At 52.8% G+C, this 18,480-nt stretch overlaps 7 protein-coding genes across 7 annotated transcripts; 2 read left to right on the top strand and 5 right to left on the bottom strand.

Annotated features, from left to right (window-relative positions):
- Positions 1-139: 139 nt before the first annotated feature.
- Positions 140-2,933, top strand: N7458_008253 (uncharacterized protein; the record flags this gene model as incomplete). The annotated part of the gene is made up of 7 exons (XM_056911635.1): positions 140-167; positions 327-460; positions 533-631; positions 713-866; positions 922-1,193; positions 1,265-1,846; positions 1,908-2,933. The coding sequence occupies 7 exons, from the start codon at positions 140-142 to the stop codon at positions 2,931-2,933; spliced, it is 2,295 nt and encodes a 764-aa protein (XP_056764461.1).
- Positions 2,934-4,946: 2,013 nt separating this feature from the next.
- Positions 4,947-8,056, bottom strand: N7458_008252 (urease Ure; the record flags this gene model as incomplete). The annotated part of the gene is made up of 7 exons (XM_056911634.1): positions 4,947-5,027; positions 5,089-5,268; positions 5,324-5,383; positions 5,465-7,141; positions 7,224-7,601; positions 7,862-7,948; positions 8,036-8,056. 7 exons carry the CDS (start codon positions 8,054-8,056, stop codon positions 4,947-4,949), a joined length of 2,484 nt encoding a protein of 827 aa, XP_056764460.1.
- An 899-nt stretch (positions 8,057-8,955) lies between these two features.
- Positions 8,956-10,301, bottom strand: N7458_008251 (uncharacterized protein; the record flags this gene model as incomplete). Its single annotated transcript, XM_056911633.1, has 2 exons — positions 8,956-9,741; positions 10,230-10,301. The coding sequence occupies 2 exons, from the start codon at positions 10,299-10,301 to the stop codon at positions 8,956-8,958; spliced, it is 858 nt and encodes a 285-aa protein (XP_056764459.1).
- A 1,269-nt stretch (positions 10,302-11,570) lies between these two features.
- Positions 11,571-12,769, bottom strand: N7458_008250 (cytochrome b5 reductase family protein; the record flags this gene model as incomplete). The annotated part of the gene is made up of 4 exons (XM_056911632.1): positions 11,571-12,139; positions 12,201-12,278; positions 12,337-12,634; positions 12,725-12,769. The coding sequence occupies 4 exons, from the start codon at positions 12,767-12,769 to the stop codon at positions 11,571-11,573; spliced, it is 990 nt and encodes a 329-aa protein (XP_056764458.1).
- Positions 12,770-13,517: 748 nt separating this feature from the next.
- On the bottom strand, positions 13,518-14,191 carry N7458_008249 (60S ribosomal protein eL20; the record flags this gene model as incomplete). Its single annotated transcript, XM_056911631.1, has 3 exons — positions 13,518-13,673; positions 13,738-13,914; positions 13,988-14,191. The coding sequence occupies 3 exons, from the start codon at positions 14,189-14,191 to the stop codon at positions 13,518-13,520; spliced, it is 537 nt and encodes a 178-aa protein (XP_056764457.1).
- Positions 14,192-14,991: 800 nt separating this feature from the next.
- Positions 14,992-16,641, top strand: csn12 (the record flags this gene model as incomplete). The annotated part of the gene is made up of 6 exons (XM_056911630.1): positions 14,992-15,557; positions 15,607-15,679; positions 15,737-15,889; positions 15,953-16,014; positions 16,067-16,487; positions 16,555-16,641. 6 exons carry the CDS (start codon positions 14,992-14,994, stop codon positions 16,639-16,641), a joined length of 1,362 nt encoding a protein of 453 aa, XP_056764456.1.
- A 569-nt stretch (positions 16,642-17,210) lies between these two features.
- On the bottom strand, positions 17,211-18,392 carry N7458_008247 (BTB/POZ domain-containing protein; the record flags this gene model as incomplete). Its single annotated transcript, XM_056911629.1, has 3 exons — positions 17,211-17,282; positions 17,358-18,072; positions 18,193-18,392. The coding sequence occupies 3 exons, from the start codon at positions 18,390-18,392 to the stop codon at positions 17,211-17,213; spliced, it is 987 nt and encodes a 328-aa protein (XP_056764455.1).
- Between the last annotated feature and the right edge of the window lie 88 nt (positions 18,393-18,480).

Raw genomic sequence — 18,480 nt, 5'->3', positions numbered from 1 at the left:
TGTCCCTCCTGCACGACCACTGCACCGCCAGCTGGACTCGGTGGATTCGCATCACAGCCACTCCACTCTCCAAGGAACAACACATCCAACACCCGCCTGGCACTAGCCTACCAGGCTAGTCCCAAGCCCCGGCCCCGTCATGTCAACCTTTAATGGGGTTCTTGCAGGTAAGCAACCCCCTCCTTGGTCTTTCTCTAACGACCCTCAGACACTCCCCGGCTGACCAGGCTGATTCTAGAGTTCCCGGACATCCAGGGTAAGTATGACAACCCCATGGAACCGAGTGAAACATTAAAGCTGAGATGAGCATCATCATCACCATCAAGTCGACTACTTTCGGAAGAGCGATGATCGTCCACCACCTTTGGCTTGCTTCCTCACCCATGTGCACACTGATCATCTCCAGGGCCTCGAGTCCTTCCGAGCGCCATTCATCTACTGTTCTCCGACCACGCGCGAGGTCAGTTCCAATGTCCGCCATTTTTATCCTGACACGGGCTCGAGGCGGGCCAACTGACCAAAATTGACATAGCTCCTGTTGCGGCTTGAGAAATTCCCCCATCGCATTAATTTCGAGAAGCGGATTCTAGAAGCTCGCGAGGTGACCTACAAACATCTCAATAAACTGTTGGTAAGTATCGAGTGGTCATGCGCGCAGAACCCTTGAAAGTCTTTGGGATTTAGCGGCTCGTTTCTTACTAACTTGGTTCAGCGCCCAATTCCGTTGAATACCCCTACGGAGATTGAGCTCACCCCAATCAAGAAAATTCGTGTCACTCTTATCGATGCCAATCATTGCCCCGGGAGTGTCATGTTGCTCATTGAGGGCAATGACAAGACAATCCTCTACACCGGCGACATCCGAGGTCAGTGGCCTTGTACACCAATTCTAACTCGACTCTCAAACTAACAGGATAATAGCGGAGAAATGGTGGGTCAATAGCCTGATTCGGAACCCATTTCTGATTCCATACACGCTGGCTGGCAAACAGCTCGATAACATGTATCTCGATACTACGTACCTGCGCCATGCCGGTGTACCTCCGGAGACATTCGGCTCCAAAGCCGAGGGCATTGCAGAGCTCTTGAAAAAGGTCCAGGGCTATTCCCCACAAACGGTCTTCCACCTCGGAGCCTGGACATTTGGCTATGAAGAGGTCTGGCTGACACTTGCTGCTGCACTGAGAACAAAGGTAAACTCCGCCAGCCTCTTCTGTATTTTTCGTATAAATTCAAGCTTATTTTCACTAACTCGTATCACCAGGTTCATCCCGACGCATATCAATTGGGGCTCTATCAGTCTCTTGGCCAGGCCAGCAGAGGGATCGATGAGTCTGCGGCCTACAATGGGTTCAGACTGGGCAACGATATCATCCCAGGATGCCTCACCAACGAAAGCGGTGACGCTCGCATTCACTTATGTGTGCCTCCATGTGGTATCGCCGCTCATCCCGACACCGTTCACATCAGGCCGTTCTTGATGCGCGAGAAGGATGGTTTCGAAGTGCCCGACATGGGCGCTGGAGGTGGCTCAGGCGATGTGTACATGCGACAGGAACTTGAATTTACGCCGAAGATGAAAGCCAAAGATCTAGTGCAACAATGTCATGACTGCATGCTATTCTCCAGTGAGGAGCTCCAGACCGAATTGGCATGCAGGTTACTCAATGACTTCGAGACCTACGGAGGCAGACTCTCACTCAGCAAGTATGGTATCTCTGTGGATGAAAATATCTCTCTCCATGAGCTCGCGTGCCTTCTTGTGCACCATGTCCTCCAGTACAATAGAGATATGGCTGCAGAGGACGAAGCAAAAGTCGTTGGCATGCCTCGAAGCAAGGTTATCGTGAGTCTCTCCTGTATCTTTCGCTAACTGCCGAAATTTCTCTCACTCACCATTATCACAGCGTTTCCCCTACGCACGGCACTCCTCGTACTCTGAGCTGTGTCATCTCATTAGCGTCTTCAAGCCCAAGGATATCCATGCCTGTGTGGTTGACGACCGCGACGTGTCGGGAGGAAAGGATCTTGTCGACGAATTCTTTGGCCATCTGCTTACTGGTCGAACTCATGACTCTAAGGGCATCAAGAACCGTGAGGTTCAAGTTGAGGAGACAAATAAGGCTTGGGCGGTCGAATTAGAAGCCCGGGAGAATCATGAACTCAATGGATTCCCAGAGCCTGCTCCCGTTGGTGATCCTCCTGAGGACCCGCAGCCTCACAATGCTCTGGGGCAGTTGGGATATGAAAGTCTACGGAGGATGAACAACCAATGGCTTCTTTTTGCAAACGTCGAGCACGACTTTTCGTCGCTCCCAATTGCAGAGCCGGGCCTGACTAACAAACCGCCCCAGGTTTGTGGTCCGACCACTCCTGATGGCGTCAAAGAGAAGCGTGACGAAATTCAACGCGCTCATGAGTATCTTCAAGGACAGACCGATCCCTCGGAGATGCAAGTGGGACCACTCCCTCCCACCTGGTTCGGTGGCCTAGACGGTGCAGACGCCTCCAAGACCGACAAGCAAAAGAAGGAGAAGCAAGTGAAAGAGAGCGCTGAGACCAAGAAATCGCTAACTAAATGGACTCCGTTTATGATCCCCAAGCGCCCCACTACTGGATCAGGGCAAGTCCAGGGAAGCTCATCCTCGCATGTCCAATCGCCCGCCGAGCCGACTTCGAATACCCTGCAAAGCCAGGCTTCAATTCCCGAGTCCATCTTGGCCCCGTCCCTGACATCTTCACACTCTGGAAATCTGACTCGCGAGCGACTGGAAGAGCTAGACGCTCAGCAGCGAAAGGAGATACCCTCAGCATCGCAGAAACGCGCTCGAGTCGAGGCATATCTTGCCGCCACTGAGGACAGTTTCTCCGCCTGGGCTGGGATGATCACTTCGGCTGGTGACAATCACGCTGAGGAGGAGATGGAGCTGTGATTGATGCCAAACCAAGCAATTGTTCATGGGATGTGCCTGGTCCCGGTGTGATGACCGGTGATGGTGGATGGTGGATAGTGGATAAGCCGGTTGCAATAGTTCCTGTCTCCGCCCCACTGTGTTGGTTGGACTTCAGAGATCTAGACATTGCGATGGATGATTGACGGGCTTGACGGTTGTAGCTAGGGGTGTGATTCTTCACATCCCGGGTTTCCTGTCGCCTGTTGATTATTCGTTGAGTGTTAGGTCTACCCAGAAGGACCTGCATGGAGACGCAAAATCACAAGCTTGCAAGAGCCATCAAAAATCGCTCTACATCATGATTGATGATTTATGATTTAGGCCTGGGGTTTCTATTTCAATCCTCGATAGCCAGTCCCCAGCGCATCAACGAAAATGATATCCAAACTAGTACATATGACGACTAGTACATATTCACGATCTAAATGTACTACATAAGGGCTTGGCCCAGTAGTTTCCTGCTAGAAAACGTATTTCTCGGCCTTTCCCGCTTAGAATCCATATTCGAGCATCCAATCTACGCAGAAAATCGGATGCTTCCGAAGTGGATTCTCGGCCAACGTCCTGAGAACCGGCGAAATCCGGCGGGTCTGAGCTGGCCGGCAGGTAACATTTCGGCGAATTGCTTTAACTAAGTTGGGTGCTGTACATGGCAAGCTCAACTGGTCAATTGAGCACTAATCCGTTGACCATCTATGTCAATATCTCATTATCCACATAGTGTAGATAGATGAACACTACCACAAACAGTCCAGTATTATCAAAAGCGAACCACCAACTACTACACCCGATCTGTACCCTCCTAAATCAATCCCTCGGAATCTCAAAAACCCCATCAACAAGCCCCCCAATCTCCGGCACCCCCAACCCCCTCAAAGCCCCTAAAATCCTCTCTAAAATCTCCCTCTTCACCCCGTCCTTCTGCCTCGAATAAACATCTATCCCAGCCGGTGTAAACAACGTCTTTGCAAAATACGTCACTACCCACATATTTCCCTCCTCTTGCCCTTCAGTTCCAGTTCCAGTTCCAGTCCCATTCTCGGGGTGAATGTCGTTTCCAAACCCTAATATCTCCCAATGCGACGACGCAATCACCAACCACCCCTTCCCACGCCAATCCCACGCCCCCCGGTTCGACCGCGAGGGCGTATCTATCCCGCGTACGCTGTGGATTTTAGGTTTTGATGCGTCGCGGGATTGATATCGGACTAGGTCGTCTAGCTTGGTGTCATTACCACTGCTAGCTGCTATCTTGGTGGTGGCAGTGGGAGGTATAGGCGTGTAAGTGATTGTGACGTTGCGTTTGTTTTTCCAGAGAGGTAGGCTGGAGTGGGTGACGTACCAGGTACCGGCGAGGAAGTCGATGTCGATGGATGGGGCGGTGGTTTTGGGTTGGTGGTTGGGTTTGGAGGCGTAGTGGTTTGGGGATATGGAGGATGTATTTGAACAAGGTATAGATGTATAGGGATATATATTGGAAAATGAATAGGGGCTGTTGGATGGACTTTTGATGTTGGACAGCGAAGGAATTCGCGGGGCTGGTGCTGATCGATCGATCGGGTTGTCTTGCCAGTAACCTTAAGGGCCCTCAATAAAGTAGTAGTAGAATGGAGGATTAAGATAGAAATATTAGCCATCTACTGACGTTTACAGTTTAGGTCAAAAATAAGAATACAGTACTTCAAGATGTAAATAATGTAGAAAGAAGTCATCACTTTCGTAACTACCAAATCACAAACACAAACAGATCCAAAAGCACAAGACAATGCGCTCTCTTGCTATGACGAAACAAACGAAACGCCCAGAATAAGTAGACGCTCGAGAGGTATATAAAAACCAGGCAATGCAGGGGGTGATAAATAATGGCAAGATAGTCAACAACGAGAAAGAGAGAGAAGCTCCGAACTAAGACAGAGACAGACGTCCAGGGCATGGACCGCAAGCCAGCGCTTAACATCGCACAGCTTCCAGCTTCAGCTCCAAACTGAAAGCTTAGAAGATGTAGTACGCCTGTGTCAGCGGTAACTCGGTTGCAGGCTCCGCGTCACACAGCATGCCATCAGCCTCGACGGTCTAGAATCACAAACGTCAGTACAAGCACCATCCCTTCATCGAGGACTAAAATCCAACTTACATAACTCTCCGGATCAACCTTCATCTTGGGCATCGCATCGTTGAACTTCATATCCTTCTTGCCAACAGTACGGCATCCCTTAACGGCCTCGATGCGCTTGCGCAGACCATAGCTCTGCACAGTGCCATTGTCGATAGAAGCCTGCGAGACGAACATGATCGAAGTACTCGGCAGACGGGCCTATTCATCATCAGCACAGTCGACAACTTGAGTGGAAGAGAAAACAAAAACATACACCGAACATGGGTCGAACAATCATCGGCTCGATAGTCGGGATCGAAGCGTTAGGATCACCCTATACACCAGTTAATAACGCACGCCGTAAACAATTGCGGGAAACAACCCCCCTGAAGGAAAGGGGAAAGGAAAACCATACCATCTCTGCAACAGCAATCATCCCACTCTTCAACACCTGCACCGGCTTCGTACCAAAATTGCTAGGCTTCCACAACACCAAATCCGCAACCTTGCCCACCTCCACACTCCCAATAAGATGAGCCATACCCTGCGCCAGCGCCGGATTAATCGTATACTTGCTAATATACCGCTTCACCCGGAAATTATCATTATCCGAGTCCTGGTCCTGCTCAAGCTTTCCACGCTGCACCTTATTCTTGTGCGCGGTGTGCCAGGTGCGCAGGATGACTTCGCCGCAGCGGCCCATGGCCTGTGAGTCGGAGGACATCATGCTGATTGCGCCGATGTCGTGCAGGACGTCTTCGGCGGCGATGGTCTCGGCGCGGATGCGGCTCTCCGCGAAGGCGACGTCTTCGGGGATGTTCTTGGATAGATGGTGGCAGACCATTAGCATGTCGAGGTGTTCGTCGAGTGTGTTGAGGGTGAAGGGACGGGTTGGGTTTGTGCTGCTGGGGAGGACGTTCGGGTGCTCAACGACTGAGATAATGTCAGGAGCGTGGCCGCCGCCGGCACCTTCGGTGTGATAGGTGTGGATTGTACGGCCCTTGAAGGCTTCAATTGTTTGCTCGACGAAACCGGATTCGTTGAGTGTGTCTGTGTGGATCATGCATTGCACGTCGTATTCGTCGCAGACGGCCAGACAGTTGTCAATGGCTGCGGGAGTAGACCCCCAGTCTTCGTGGAGCTTGAGACCGGCAGCGCCAGCCTTGATCTGCTCTTCAATGCTGATAACGCCACAATCATTGCCTTTACCCGTAATGCCGATGTTGATGGGGAGGCTGTCGCAGGCTTGCATCATGTTCTTGAGGTGATAAGGTCCCGGGGTACAAGTCGTTGCGTTTGAACCAGTGCTGGGACCGGTACCGCCGCCAAGGAAGGTGGTAATACCAGATGCCAGCGCTTCATCGACTTGCTGCGGGCAAATCAGATGGATATGCGTGTCGAAACCACCAGCCGTGACAATCTTGTTCTCGCCAGCAATCACATCCGTAGATGAGCCCACCACCAAGTCCGGGTGCACTCCGTCCATGACATCCGGGTTGCCAGACTTTCCAATACCAACAATCATACCATCCTTGATACCAATATCGGCCTTGTAGATGCCAGTATAGTCGATGATTAAAGCACTGGTAATCACCGTGTCCACGCACTCCGCCGCCGAACGTCCAGATGCCTGTCCCATACCTTCTCGCAGAGTCTTGCCTCCACCAAAGGTACACTCATCACCGTAACTGGTCATGTCCTTCTCGACCTGAACCCACAAGTCGGTCAAACCCAGGCGCACCAAATCACCCGTCGTAGGACCAAACATGCGCGAGTACGCCTCACGCTCCATCGAGAACCCGGTAGTCAGCGCGCTATCCGCCGTCGGTTCCGGGACATGCGCGAACCCGGCCGCCTGCAGCTTGGCGACAATCTCATCAGCCCGACTGAAATCCACGGGCCCGTTGGCCAGCCAATTGCCTCCGCGGATAATCTTGTTGCCCGCGATCTCGACTAGGGTAACGGTCTTGGTGTCTCCGGGTTCGAAACGGATAGATGTGCCGGCGGGGATATCGAGGCGGAAGCCGTAGGCTTGCAAGCGGTCGAAGTGCAATTGAGGATTCGTCTCGATGAAGTGATAATGCGATCCGACCTAGCGATATCAAATGATCCGTCAGCTTTGTACTCTCCCCTAACAAACCAACTGCCCTACACAGCATGCGTCTGTTACGTACCTGAATCGGCCGATCACCCTTACTCATGACCTTCAACCGAATTCGTTTCCGCCCATCATTCAACACAATCCGCGCATGCTTAGCCGGAATCACGGCGCCAGGCATCTTCTCAGGCACATAATCCTCAGGATCCGGATCAGGGAACGCTTCCCGCTGAGGAACGGGCAAGAAACTCCCATACAGCGCACGCTCCAGATCGCCCTCATCACTACTAATCGGATGGTGCACCGTGACCAGGTACGTACCAGTCGGGAATGTACCCTCGACCTGGAGCTCGACCAGGGTAGCCACGACGGAAGGCAGGACGTGTCGGCGACCTAGCATCGTCTTGCCGATGGACATAAGATCAGCGACGGAGTAGTGGCCATCGCGAATGAGCTATTAGTATCAGCAGATTGTTAGCCTAGTGCTTCTATTCTGGCATAGGACGCATAGCGCATAGCGCATAGCCAGCACAAGTTCAATCGCCAAAAAAATGGTGCAAATCATACCTCATGTAAAACACTCGAAATCAACGCCTGCAAGGTACAGCCCAAAAACAACTCTTGTCAGCCACAATATCCCAGCAAATAGACAAACACAGGCATCACTCTGAATCGCAATCGCAATCGCAATCCGGGGGTTTTCCAAAAACGTACCACAGCCTCAGCATGATTCAGCCTAACACCCCTCGCTAGACGACGCTGCGCCAGGAACCCCAGATGCACGATCGTGAGCTTGTCAAGCTATAAAACACGCGAAGCAGATCAGCATCATATCATCATCGTCATTGTCGTCGCGGCCAATCCCTGACTCCTCGTTCAAAACCCTACCTCTCTCGGAACAAGCTGCATAGCGCAGGTGGAACCCGGAGCTTGGCGTACAGCAGCAGGGGACCGTTATCGGGAGGGGGCGGGTGGGATGGGTGAGGGGTAGAAAGACAATACAGTAGAGAGTACAATATGATATACCACGCGGGAATCAAAGGGGAAGGGAAGGGATTGAAATGGGTAAATCTCTCAATATCCCATCAGGACACGAAGGGGAGAAGGAAAAGGAGAATAATGAGATAGAAATGGAATGTGGGGGTGGGATGAGTCGGGAGTTTGTCGTTTCCTCTTAATATTTCATCTCGGGTTATCTTTTTTTCTTTTCCCCCTCGACTGCCGGGCCTGCGATAAGAGCTGGGGCCAAGAGATAAGAAGCTCGCCGGTGGGCGATTGGGCGAGGCGCTGATGGGCCAGGGCCGGCGCTCGGCCGTGTTAGTCACGGCGTTGCTAAGCGGAATGGGCAGTTGGTGACTGGGTTGCTAGTGGGAGAGTGCATGATGAGGGGACGACAAAGGAGCGATGAATGGGACGTCTTATTGGTGGCATCTTGGGATGTTATCTACGGAGTACATACTACTGTACTCCGTCCGGTAGGGCCATTGCGCGAGGCTGGTTCGGATCGCCCCGCTCGATGTATAGTTAAGGATGGGCCCGGAAGTAAGCAACGGGAAAAGTATAAAGACCGCTAGACAGCCAGAAACAAGTACAAAGTGGAAAATCAAACGGTAAATCCCCATTCAAGTCACAGGCCCCATAAAGACACTTTTTGACACAAACGCCCTCGTCATCAGATTAAAGTCCCAAGACTTGCAAAGACAGAATGGTGAAACGAGACATCCTTCGTAGATAACCCGAAAACACATCCAACAGATCACTTCATATATCCTCGCCTCTTGCTCACAAATTTACCTCCACCCCCTCATTTAAGCCTCACTCTTGCGCTTCTTGGTCTTGCGCTTGGTCTCCGCAGGGGTAGACTTGACCGAGGCAGGTTCCGCGGCCTTGCGGCCCTTCTTCACGGGTGAAGCTGGCTTAACGGGAGACTCGGCCACCTCCTTCACGGCCTTGACATCGCTACGACGGCGCTTAGCACCGGCACTCTTAGGAGGGGTCTTCTGCTTGACGGGCTGAGGGGGAGAAGGGGACTCCTCCACCTCTTCCTCTTCAGATTCGGAGGTCTCCGAGTCGGAAGACTCGGACTCTGCGTGCGCGATAATACCAGCCTGGAGTTGGTCATTGGCAGCATCGTCATCGCCCGTCTTGCGACCGGCCTTGTAAGCGGCCATTTCAACCTTGTATGCCTCGTAGTTCTCGAGGTACTGCGACTTGTAGAGCTCCTTCTCCTTGGGATCCATGGTCTGCCAGCGACGAGTTCCCTCGTCGGCAACATCCTTAGGCTTGGCGCTACCACCCAGATCCTCAGCGATCTTGGTGCGGTTCTGCTGCATGTACAGGAAGTACGGAGTCAGAGCACGCTTGGGCGCATTTGGGTCCACTGGCGCACGCTTGCGCTTCTTCAGAGCGCCAGCCTCGACCTTGAGGCTGGGGCTCGCGGCGCGGGTAGGCTCTGCGTGGTAGGTCAGACCAGTGGGCATGGCAGGAATGTCGATGGTAGCAGGGCCACCGGTGATAACATTGTTGACGTGCTCCACGTAGGCCTTGCTCAGGTCGGCAATGTAGGATTGCAGAGCCATGAGGCGCATGATAACCTAGAGTGGATTGTTAGTGACATGTTGGCATGGCAGAAATCATTGCTCTAAGCGATGAGTTGAAAAGGTCCAAATGATGAATAAGATTTTAAGGGTTCATCAAAAAAGGTAACAAAATATGCTGGGGGGCGGAGGCGGGGGGCTGGATTCGGGGGTCGGCGGCTAAGCAGGCCGGAGGGTTTTACTGCGGGAAACATGACACGCACGGGATGGCCAGGGTCCCTCGGCGACGCGCTGCCCACACCAGATGGAAATAATAAATAACAAAGCTTGGGGTAGCCACAGAATAACCTTGCGACCAAGTATCCAAGCTCAGTTCGAGCTACAGAGCTTGTACGCGGGAATGTGGAAGCTCTGTTGATATGCGACGCGTTGGGAAGCGCGCCGACGGGAGCGGCGGCTCCATGAGGACAAGCAACGCGACCGAGGAAAACAGGCGCGAAAAAAAGGCATAGGAAGATGAGAATTAAGAGGAAATAATGGCTTACTGCATCCTTGGAGTTACGCAACTCCTCGACGTTGACGGCTACGGTGGCCTCGGAATCGTGCTTCGCGGTCATGATGAGTGGTGTGGGTGGTGGGTGATGGTGGTGGTGGTGGCGGTGGTGGTGGTGGGAGGGAAGACTTGGGGGGGGAGGGGGGTTAAGAGAAAAGAAAATTTGGTGGGAGGGTTGGGGGGGGGAAGAAAGAAAGGAAAGCAGGTTAGGAGCTTTGGGAGTTTGGGGGGGGGGGAGAATGGACAGGAATTAGGGAAGACCTTTCGGCTCGGAGGGGGGAAGTAGGGCCACTAAATACCGAGCGCCGTGCCCGTGCCTGTCACTCATACCGTGACCCAGTGACCAGTGACCACCAACCCTGGCCACACCCAAACATGCCCCCCGAAACACTGCCCCCCTCCCCCCAAGAGACTGCTGAGCCTGAGCACCACCCCCGGCAGGTGCGACGTCCAGTTACCCGCCCATGGCTGCTTTAGGCTTAGGCTGGCTGCCCCCAATGGTCGAGCCCAGCTGAACCCCCCCTGCCCCCTCTTCTTCACGGGCGCATAGTTTAACACTTTAACGACTGTGTTCCCCCCCCAACTCATCTTTGGGTCATGCGATCATTCCAGACCTAAACCTGGTTCGATTATTTTCCTTTCTCTCCTTCCCCCATTCCAGAAGTTAGAACCTGGAGGGCGACAGTAAGCCTACCTAGACCCCAGGTACCTAATCCCCCAACCTGGAAATCCCCCCGTGACATAAGGACTTGTCTTGGTTCCATTACCACCCACCACCTACGACTATAGGTACCAATCCAACCTACCTGGGGTACCTCTGGGCGCGGGGCTTTGAGCCGAGAGATGTGATATATTGTAGCTTGTATCCATCATGGTTTTATAGAATATACCCTGGTATTTATACTTAATTCATTGAACTCGTTCTATTCATTGGATATTCCAAATCGATCTGTAACAACGAAACCACGACGGTCTCTTCGATTCTACCTGAGGTAGCGGTGATATATATCAGCCCCGAGCGAGTCCAACGACCACTTAGATCCAGTTCTAAGTACCACCATCTAACTTGAAACACTAAAATACACATAAAATATCACTTAAATGGTACAAATATATTTCGCAGATATTCTATGGCATCAAAACCACCATCGCATAGACAACGGGCGGGGAAAAGAATCTGGATCACAATACGCGCCCACCCAAAACGGGTGACCAATGCATCAATGTACATCGCTTGTTTTTGTATGCGACTACCCTCTCACCTCCGCCCTCGCGACCGGACAGAATCTATTCTACAATTCAAGTACAATCGGCACGCCCAAGTCAAGTCCGTCTAGAACTTGAACACCTGCTCCTTGCTGTAACCCAGCTCCTTCAGGAGACCGGTCAACTCACCTTGGTCCTTGGGGCTGACCTTGCCACCGCTAATAGCCTTGTACATGCCAGGCGGGCCGCAAACAAACAGCTTGATGTTCTCCTCCTTAGGCTCGGGCAGCACAGTCTTCAGCAACTCCTTGGTGATGAAGCCCTTGCCACCGGCCCAGCCCTCGGGCGGGTTGTCCAGCACGTAGAAGGCGCGGAAGCGCTGCGGGTAGGTGTTCTCCAGCTCGTGCAGCTCCTTCTTCAGCAGGATGTCGTCTTCGCTGACGTTGCCGAAGACCAGAGTCACCTTGGTGCGGTCCTCGGGGTTCTTGAAGATATGGCGCGCCAGCTGGTACATGGGCGTGATGCCGGTGCCACCGGCGATCAGGCAGATGTGGTCGTGCTTGTTGGCCTCCCACGGGTACTTGGGGAGGGGGCCCTTAACCGACAGGCGCTGGTTGACGTTCATCGAGTGGAGGTGCTCGGACATGGGGCCACCGGGGTAGGCCTTGACCACGAGCTCGAGGTAGCCGGGGGTATCTAGGCGTGGGGTCAGAATTGAAGCGAATTGAAAGACACTAAGCGCGAGATAGGGTCTCACCTTCATCGCTGGTGGGAGTGTAAGGACGGAGAACAGCCTTCTCGGCACCCTCGGGCTTGTACTTGGTCAGGATAGCAGCTATAGTTTGGGTGTTAGCAGGGGAGGGGACCTGCACGAAGGGGAGGGTAAAACGAACAAGCAACAGGAAGACCAGAGACAGCCTCCTTGTCGTCAAACTCAAAGCGGAACCGCTTAGTGTTGTGGCTCAGAATCTCAATGTTGGCAAGCTTGAGGTCCACCCAGTCGCCGGTGAAGACTTTGGGCCGGTCCTCGAGCTTGATCGCAGCAGGGCTGGAGCTGGAGCTGCTGTAACGGTAGAGACCAGCACCGACACCGGCGAGACCGACAGCGACGTAGATAGGGGTGAGGTTCGACTTCTTGGGAGCAGACTCGGCGACCTTGGGGGCGCCCTCAGCAGAGTACTTGCGGAAGCTCTAGAGATTACGCAGCAAGCCGTTAGAGTGATTTCTTTGTTTTTTTTTTGCTCTTTCCATGGACAATTGAAGGACCAGCGCGAGACTTACCTGCTTCAGAGGCTGCGCACAGCGGGAAGTCTGGCGAGCGAACATGGTGACTTTGAATTGAACGGATGGTTTAGCAATTGGGGATGGGAAAGATGAGGGCTTTGTTTGGAGGAGCAGAGGGGGAAGAAATCGGAATTCAGGCGGACAGGACTCTCGGCTGTTCAACCCCCAGCGCAATGACGCAATAGCGGTTCCTGATGCAGGGCATATCACGAATTCGGCTCTTGCATTCTTGATGGAGCTGACTCTATCTAACGATCCACTATTATTCGGTTTAATGTACTAATTCTCTCCAGTTTTCGTGGCGGATTGGAGATTCCTGATACTCTGGGACCCGCCCATGCTTAGAAACCTCTCCAGACTTCCCGGGAGCTCGGGCTCGGACTCGGGCATGTTGAACCCCCGAAGTATCGGCCTGTAGAACCTGGCAATTGAGACTCAAGGGCAGGCAGCAGCTAGAGAGACAATCAATGGTGTAAGAATACATGTACTATATGGCCGGTCTAGACTGCTTCACCATAGCTGTCGCATACATAGCGGGTATGAAGATCCGACATACTCCAATTCGATCAGACTACTGGACTGGTTGCACAAGATTGAACTTGAACCCGATGATTTTTTGAATTTATCCTCGGACGCCACTACACGGGACTAGCGACATCCAAACCATCTCCCATTACTGGGTACACACAGGCCGTTTTCCGCGCGACCAGTATCTTTCATGCATGCTATTGGCCATATCGCAGTAATTTCATCCTCACACTCCATTCCCGAAAACCCCAAAACATCACATTTAAGCAAAGGTGGAGGGACGAGAGTAAGAGAACAGCTTCTTGCCCGGGTTGGCGGAGCGGTGGGGCAGGGGGAACTTGAGGTTCTTGGTGAGGAGCTGCTTGATGTAGGGGCGGCGGATGCTGTCGGCATCGGTGACCTCAACAACCTTCAGGATCTGTATGGAAAGATCGTTAGTACTTTTGACCTCATCATTGTTTCATGCAAGGGTCGAAACGTACGTGGATGGAACCGAAGCGAGCACGGTGGCGGGCAGCCATGTCCTGGTAGAGAGCCTCGACGGCCTCAGTGCGGGACATCTCACGGAACTCCTTGTACATGTTGTGGGTACCGGAGCGCGAGTTGTAGCGGAGCCAGACACCGAAGTTCTTGACCTTGAGGGGGCGCTTCTCGGTAATCTAGATGAAAAGAGGGCGGGTGAGTAATGGATGCGAAGAGATAAAGTCTGGATTGGCAGGTCTCTCCACATACGGTGTTCAGGCTGACAATCTCGCCGTTGGACTTCTTCAGCTTGCGGAGAGAAGCCATGAAGTACCAGAAGCGCGACTTGGCCACAACGGTGTTGGGCGCAAAGATGCGCATGCGGTACAGCTTGGGCGTGGGGTTCGCCTCGGTGGGCAGGTGACGCCCGATAACCTGGTACTCGTTAAGACGCCCTGGAAATCCGTCAGTCATGGCTCCGATTGAGTATTGAATATTGATTCCCGATGCTGATTTCCTCGTGGCGATGAAACGGTGCGCGCGATTGCGGAAGTGAATTTTGGACAGACGAAAGGGGGTAGACGTGTGGGTGATGCGAGTTGAAAATTTCGAGATAGACCCGTCGTATGCTCGACCGCCAGCGCTGGGTAGACTCCTCCATTCCAGTAGTTCTTGATTTAATTGATGACGGCTCCTCCATACTTTTTCGACTTTCCTTCAAACATCTCGTGTCGTCGTCGACGTTGTCGATATGCATGGAATTTCGCCGGACCGTATCGCACACACCGTAGTCGTCTCGAGGAAATCGCTGGAATATCGAAAAACGTCACTTACCCATCTATAATGATAAATGTCAGCAGTGGTCTCTCAAACGATCAAATAGGGGCAGCACATACTGTGATTGTCGCTGTGGTGGTTGAGTCGTTAGTGGTGCCGTCGGGAGAGAAATCAAAGATTGTGGTTGCAATGTGCTTAGGGCTACCGCCCTTCGGTTAAGCGAGTGGAGGCCCTTCCAATAACGCTAACCGAATCGGGCAAATATTGCACGAGCCACAATTGGGGCTTTGGGGGGAGGGCTTCACCGCCACATTTGCTTGCACGGCCACAGTCTGCCCCACACGGCCTGCCATGCATCGACGCAACCCAAGTGTACCGCGACTGGATAGCTTACTGCTTCATCGACAGTTCGAGTACCTTGCCCAGTTTAAGCGCGCTCTTCCCCACGAACTCCTCAAACGCTCGTGATTTTCTGCCCGCCGCCGGGTTATCGAATCATGCAGCTGGCCAACGAGTTTCGTGATGCCTACAGCATTGCTTCAGGCCCGGATCTCGCCGCGGTCTTGACGCCAATTGCGACCTCGAACGACCCAGACCGGTTGCGGTCCTTTTACCAGTACACGAACATCCAATACCTCACCAAAGACCTCCAATCCAACCTGTTCCACGGCAAGAACCTAAAAGTACCAAAAGCCGAACAAAGTGCTTGGGTTGACATCTTCGCGGCATACTGGGAAGCTGTGGGGGAGGTGCTCAAGTGTGAGGGCCAGCACCCTGGGGCTAGTGCAACCGCTATCTTCACTGCCTGGAAGAAGGTTGCCAATGCTCTTATCAAAGGTTACGCCGGCTCGAATGGACTCCCTGCATGGACACTGCCGTGTTTGTATACGGTCGGCAAGTTCTTGCGAACCTTTGCGATCAAGGCAGACTTGGAGGTTGCGGCACAGGGGTCCTCGGGCTTTGGTTTCCAGGATGATCTCGCAGTGGATGTGGAGAAGAATGCGAACCTAGAGGAGGCAGCCCGAATTATCAATCGGATGTTCACCCTATGTTTGAGTGATCGGTAAGTCGATACCTATATTTTAGAGTTGTATCAATGCTGATCGATGTAGCGCCCCCATTGAGGAGTCGCGGAAGTGGGGTATCTATGAGACCACCAACCTGCTGTTCAAGACATACTTCAAGGTGAGATGCCCAGCCTTCACCAATACTCTGCCACTCGCGATTACTAACTTGATATAGATCAACTCGGTTGGCCTTACAAAGAACTTGCTCCGGGCTATCAACGCGCAATCCCATGAGCTGCCACCACTTGACGCATTTCCAAAGTCCCACGTCGTCACATTTGAATACTATCTCGGAGTTATCCACTTCTTGGATGAGCATTACACACAGGTATGGAATCATTTTTGGCTGAGAGACAGAGAGACCAAGTCTAATACGATGTCACTCTTCCAGGCCGAAGAACACCTCACCACTGCTTGGAGAATGTGCCATCGTGATGCTTACAAGAATCGAGAGTGAGTAAAATTCTCTTCTTCACACTACGACTGTAGCTCACATGTCTTCTAGGCTGATCCTCACATACTTGATTCCTTGCCACCTGGTCACTACCCACACTCTCCCCAGCAATCAACTCCTTGCACCATTCCCCCGTTTAGAACAGCTCTTCCGCCCATTGTCCAATTGCATCCGCAAGGGTGACCTCGTTGGCTTCGACCAGGCGATGTCTGCGGGGGAAGCAGAATTTGTCAAGCGACGTATCTACCTCCCGCTGGAGCGTGGACGTGACATTGCCTTGCGCAATTTGTTCCGGAAAGTGTTCATTGCTGGTGGATTTGAAGAGCCCAAGGATGGCCAGCCACCTATTCGGCGAACCCGTGTGCCCGTGGCTGAGTTTGCGGCTGCGTTGAGAATTGGTACACACGCAACTAGTCGAACACGGGTGGATATTGACGAGGTCGAGTGCTTGTTAGCAAACCTCATTTACAAGGTCAGTAACCCGTACCTTCGAGAATGTTGAGACAAATTGACTGATTTTACCCGTTCATCAATTGCAGGGTCTTATGAAGGGCTATATCGCGCGCGAACGCGGCATGGTCGTTTTGAGCAAGAATAATACCGCTTTCCCCGGGACGGGTGTCTAAAAGCGATGTGCTCATAGTAAATCGCTCGCTATTCCCCAAGCTTGCCAATCGCGATTAGTGAGCGACTGTCTTGCCATAGCCTGCACCACTGGAAACTCCGCCAAACCATAGTCCACAGAGGACTCAAAACTCCCCGCCACAAGGCCACCGTCATTCTCGGCTTACTATGCATTTCATGGCCCAGGATTGATCAGATCGCATCCCGAAGATGTCGATCAATTAACGTTCTGAAAATACCGTCTCACTATCCGGCTGGCCCCATTTCTTATCCATCCTTGCCCCGCTGCCGGGGCAATACGGATGGTACTACAATTGCTACCTGCATATTGGTCTACGATGGACATTGATAGAGAAACGATCCAATAGCATGAATCTGCTTCCACATTCTAGATTCAGATATCTGCATTCCTACATCATTCTGCCTTACCATTGATAATATCATAGTTGTACACGGGTATAAACCATTAGGTCACTGCCACTGCAGCGGTGGAAGAAAAAACCTCAAACACCTCCAAATCCCCGCCAGACCCAAATCTCTCGAATCCTATCCAGATACAACCACGACACCCTTACCTACCACCATGCCCAAGCTCCGGCAGCGCGGAACTACAAACCGACATGGCCGACGGAAAAACATCATCCTATAAAACCAAAACCACAAAATTAGCATCAACCACCACCTACCAAACCCCCTCTCCAGAACTCCCAAAACTCACCATATGATTACACATCGCAACAAACAAATCAAAAAACAATCGTCCCCCCTTCTCCATCTCCACCTGCATAGTCCCACTCCTCTTAAAAGTGCCCCGACACCGAATAATAAGCGCCAAATAATGCGCCCGCAATCTTGACTCCGTCTCTGGCGTATGCGCATACGCGAACCGCGCACTGGCCAGAATCGTCCGGCACGGTATCCCCGCGTGCAGGCCCTGCTTGCGGAGGGCCAGGCGCGCGAGCGAGGGGAGGCGGTATGTTAGTGCGGCGCAGTAGACGGCTGTGTCGCGCAGGATCGGGGCGTCGGCGTCTTGGTGCCAGATTACTGCGGAGGGGGAGAGGCTGGCGTTTATGCTTGCGCTGGCGCCTGCGGTGGAAGGGTTGATGGTTGATGTTTGTGGTGGAGGCGGGATGTCGTCGTCGAGGGTCCAGCCTTGGGTGGGATCGTGGTGGAGGCGGGGGGTGTAGTCGCCTTTGTAGAGGTATTCGAGCACGCAAGAGAGGATTTCGGGGTGTTCGGTTGGAAGGTCGATGCGTTTGCTTGGGGTTGTGACGTGTGGGTGGGAAGGGGGAGGTGGGCTGGGCGTTTGTGTGGAACAATGCGCGGCGAAGAAGGGGGATGCGCTGAGGATGGACTCGTGGGCTGCGAAGAGGCGTTGCTGGGGGCCGACGCGGAGGATTACAGTGGGTGAGGAGGGACGGCGGGATGGGCTTCTGGTGAGTGGGTTAGTTATGGGCTTAGTGGATGTATTGGGTAGATGGATTGGAGTGGATTGGAATATGTCGTCTTTGAGATGGAAGATGCGCATGGGAATAGGAGTACGGAGTACTTACGATACATCTGGTGGACCCGCAGGTCTTCTCTTCTCCAAGCGTCTCGAACTGCTAGAGCTGGAGCTATCACGGAGAAGATTCCTCCTCGACCGAACAGCCGAGGCTTTCGCAGCTCGATACCTGGAGAAATGCGTGATTGGCGCAGGGGCAGGGGCAGTCTTTCTCGACAGCATGGCCCGTTTGCGATATCTTTCATCCATTGCGAAGAGAAAGAGATCCCAATAAAACTTCAGGAACTGGCACTGGAGCTGGGAAAGCAAGAGAATGATACAGAAGCAGAATCGTGCT

This window comes from Penicillium daleae, assembly GCF_028827525.1.
Source record: "Penicillium daleae strain IBT 16125 chromosome Unknown utg000007l_segment0_segment0, whole genome shotgun sequence".
Classification (NCBI taxonomy): Eukaryota; Fungi; Ascomycota; class Eurotiomycetes; order Eurotiales; family Aspergillaceae; genus Penicillium; species Penicillium daleae.
The sequence above is the reverse complement of the archived record's forward strand: the minus strand, read 5'-3'. Positions and strand labels throughout refer to the sequence as shown.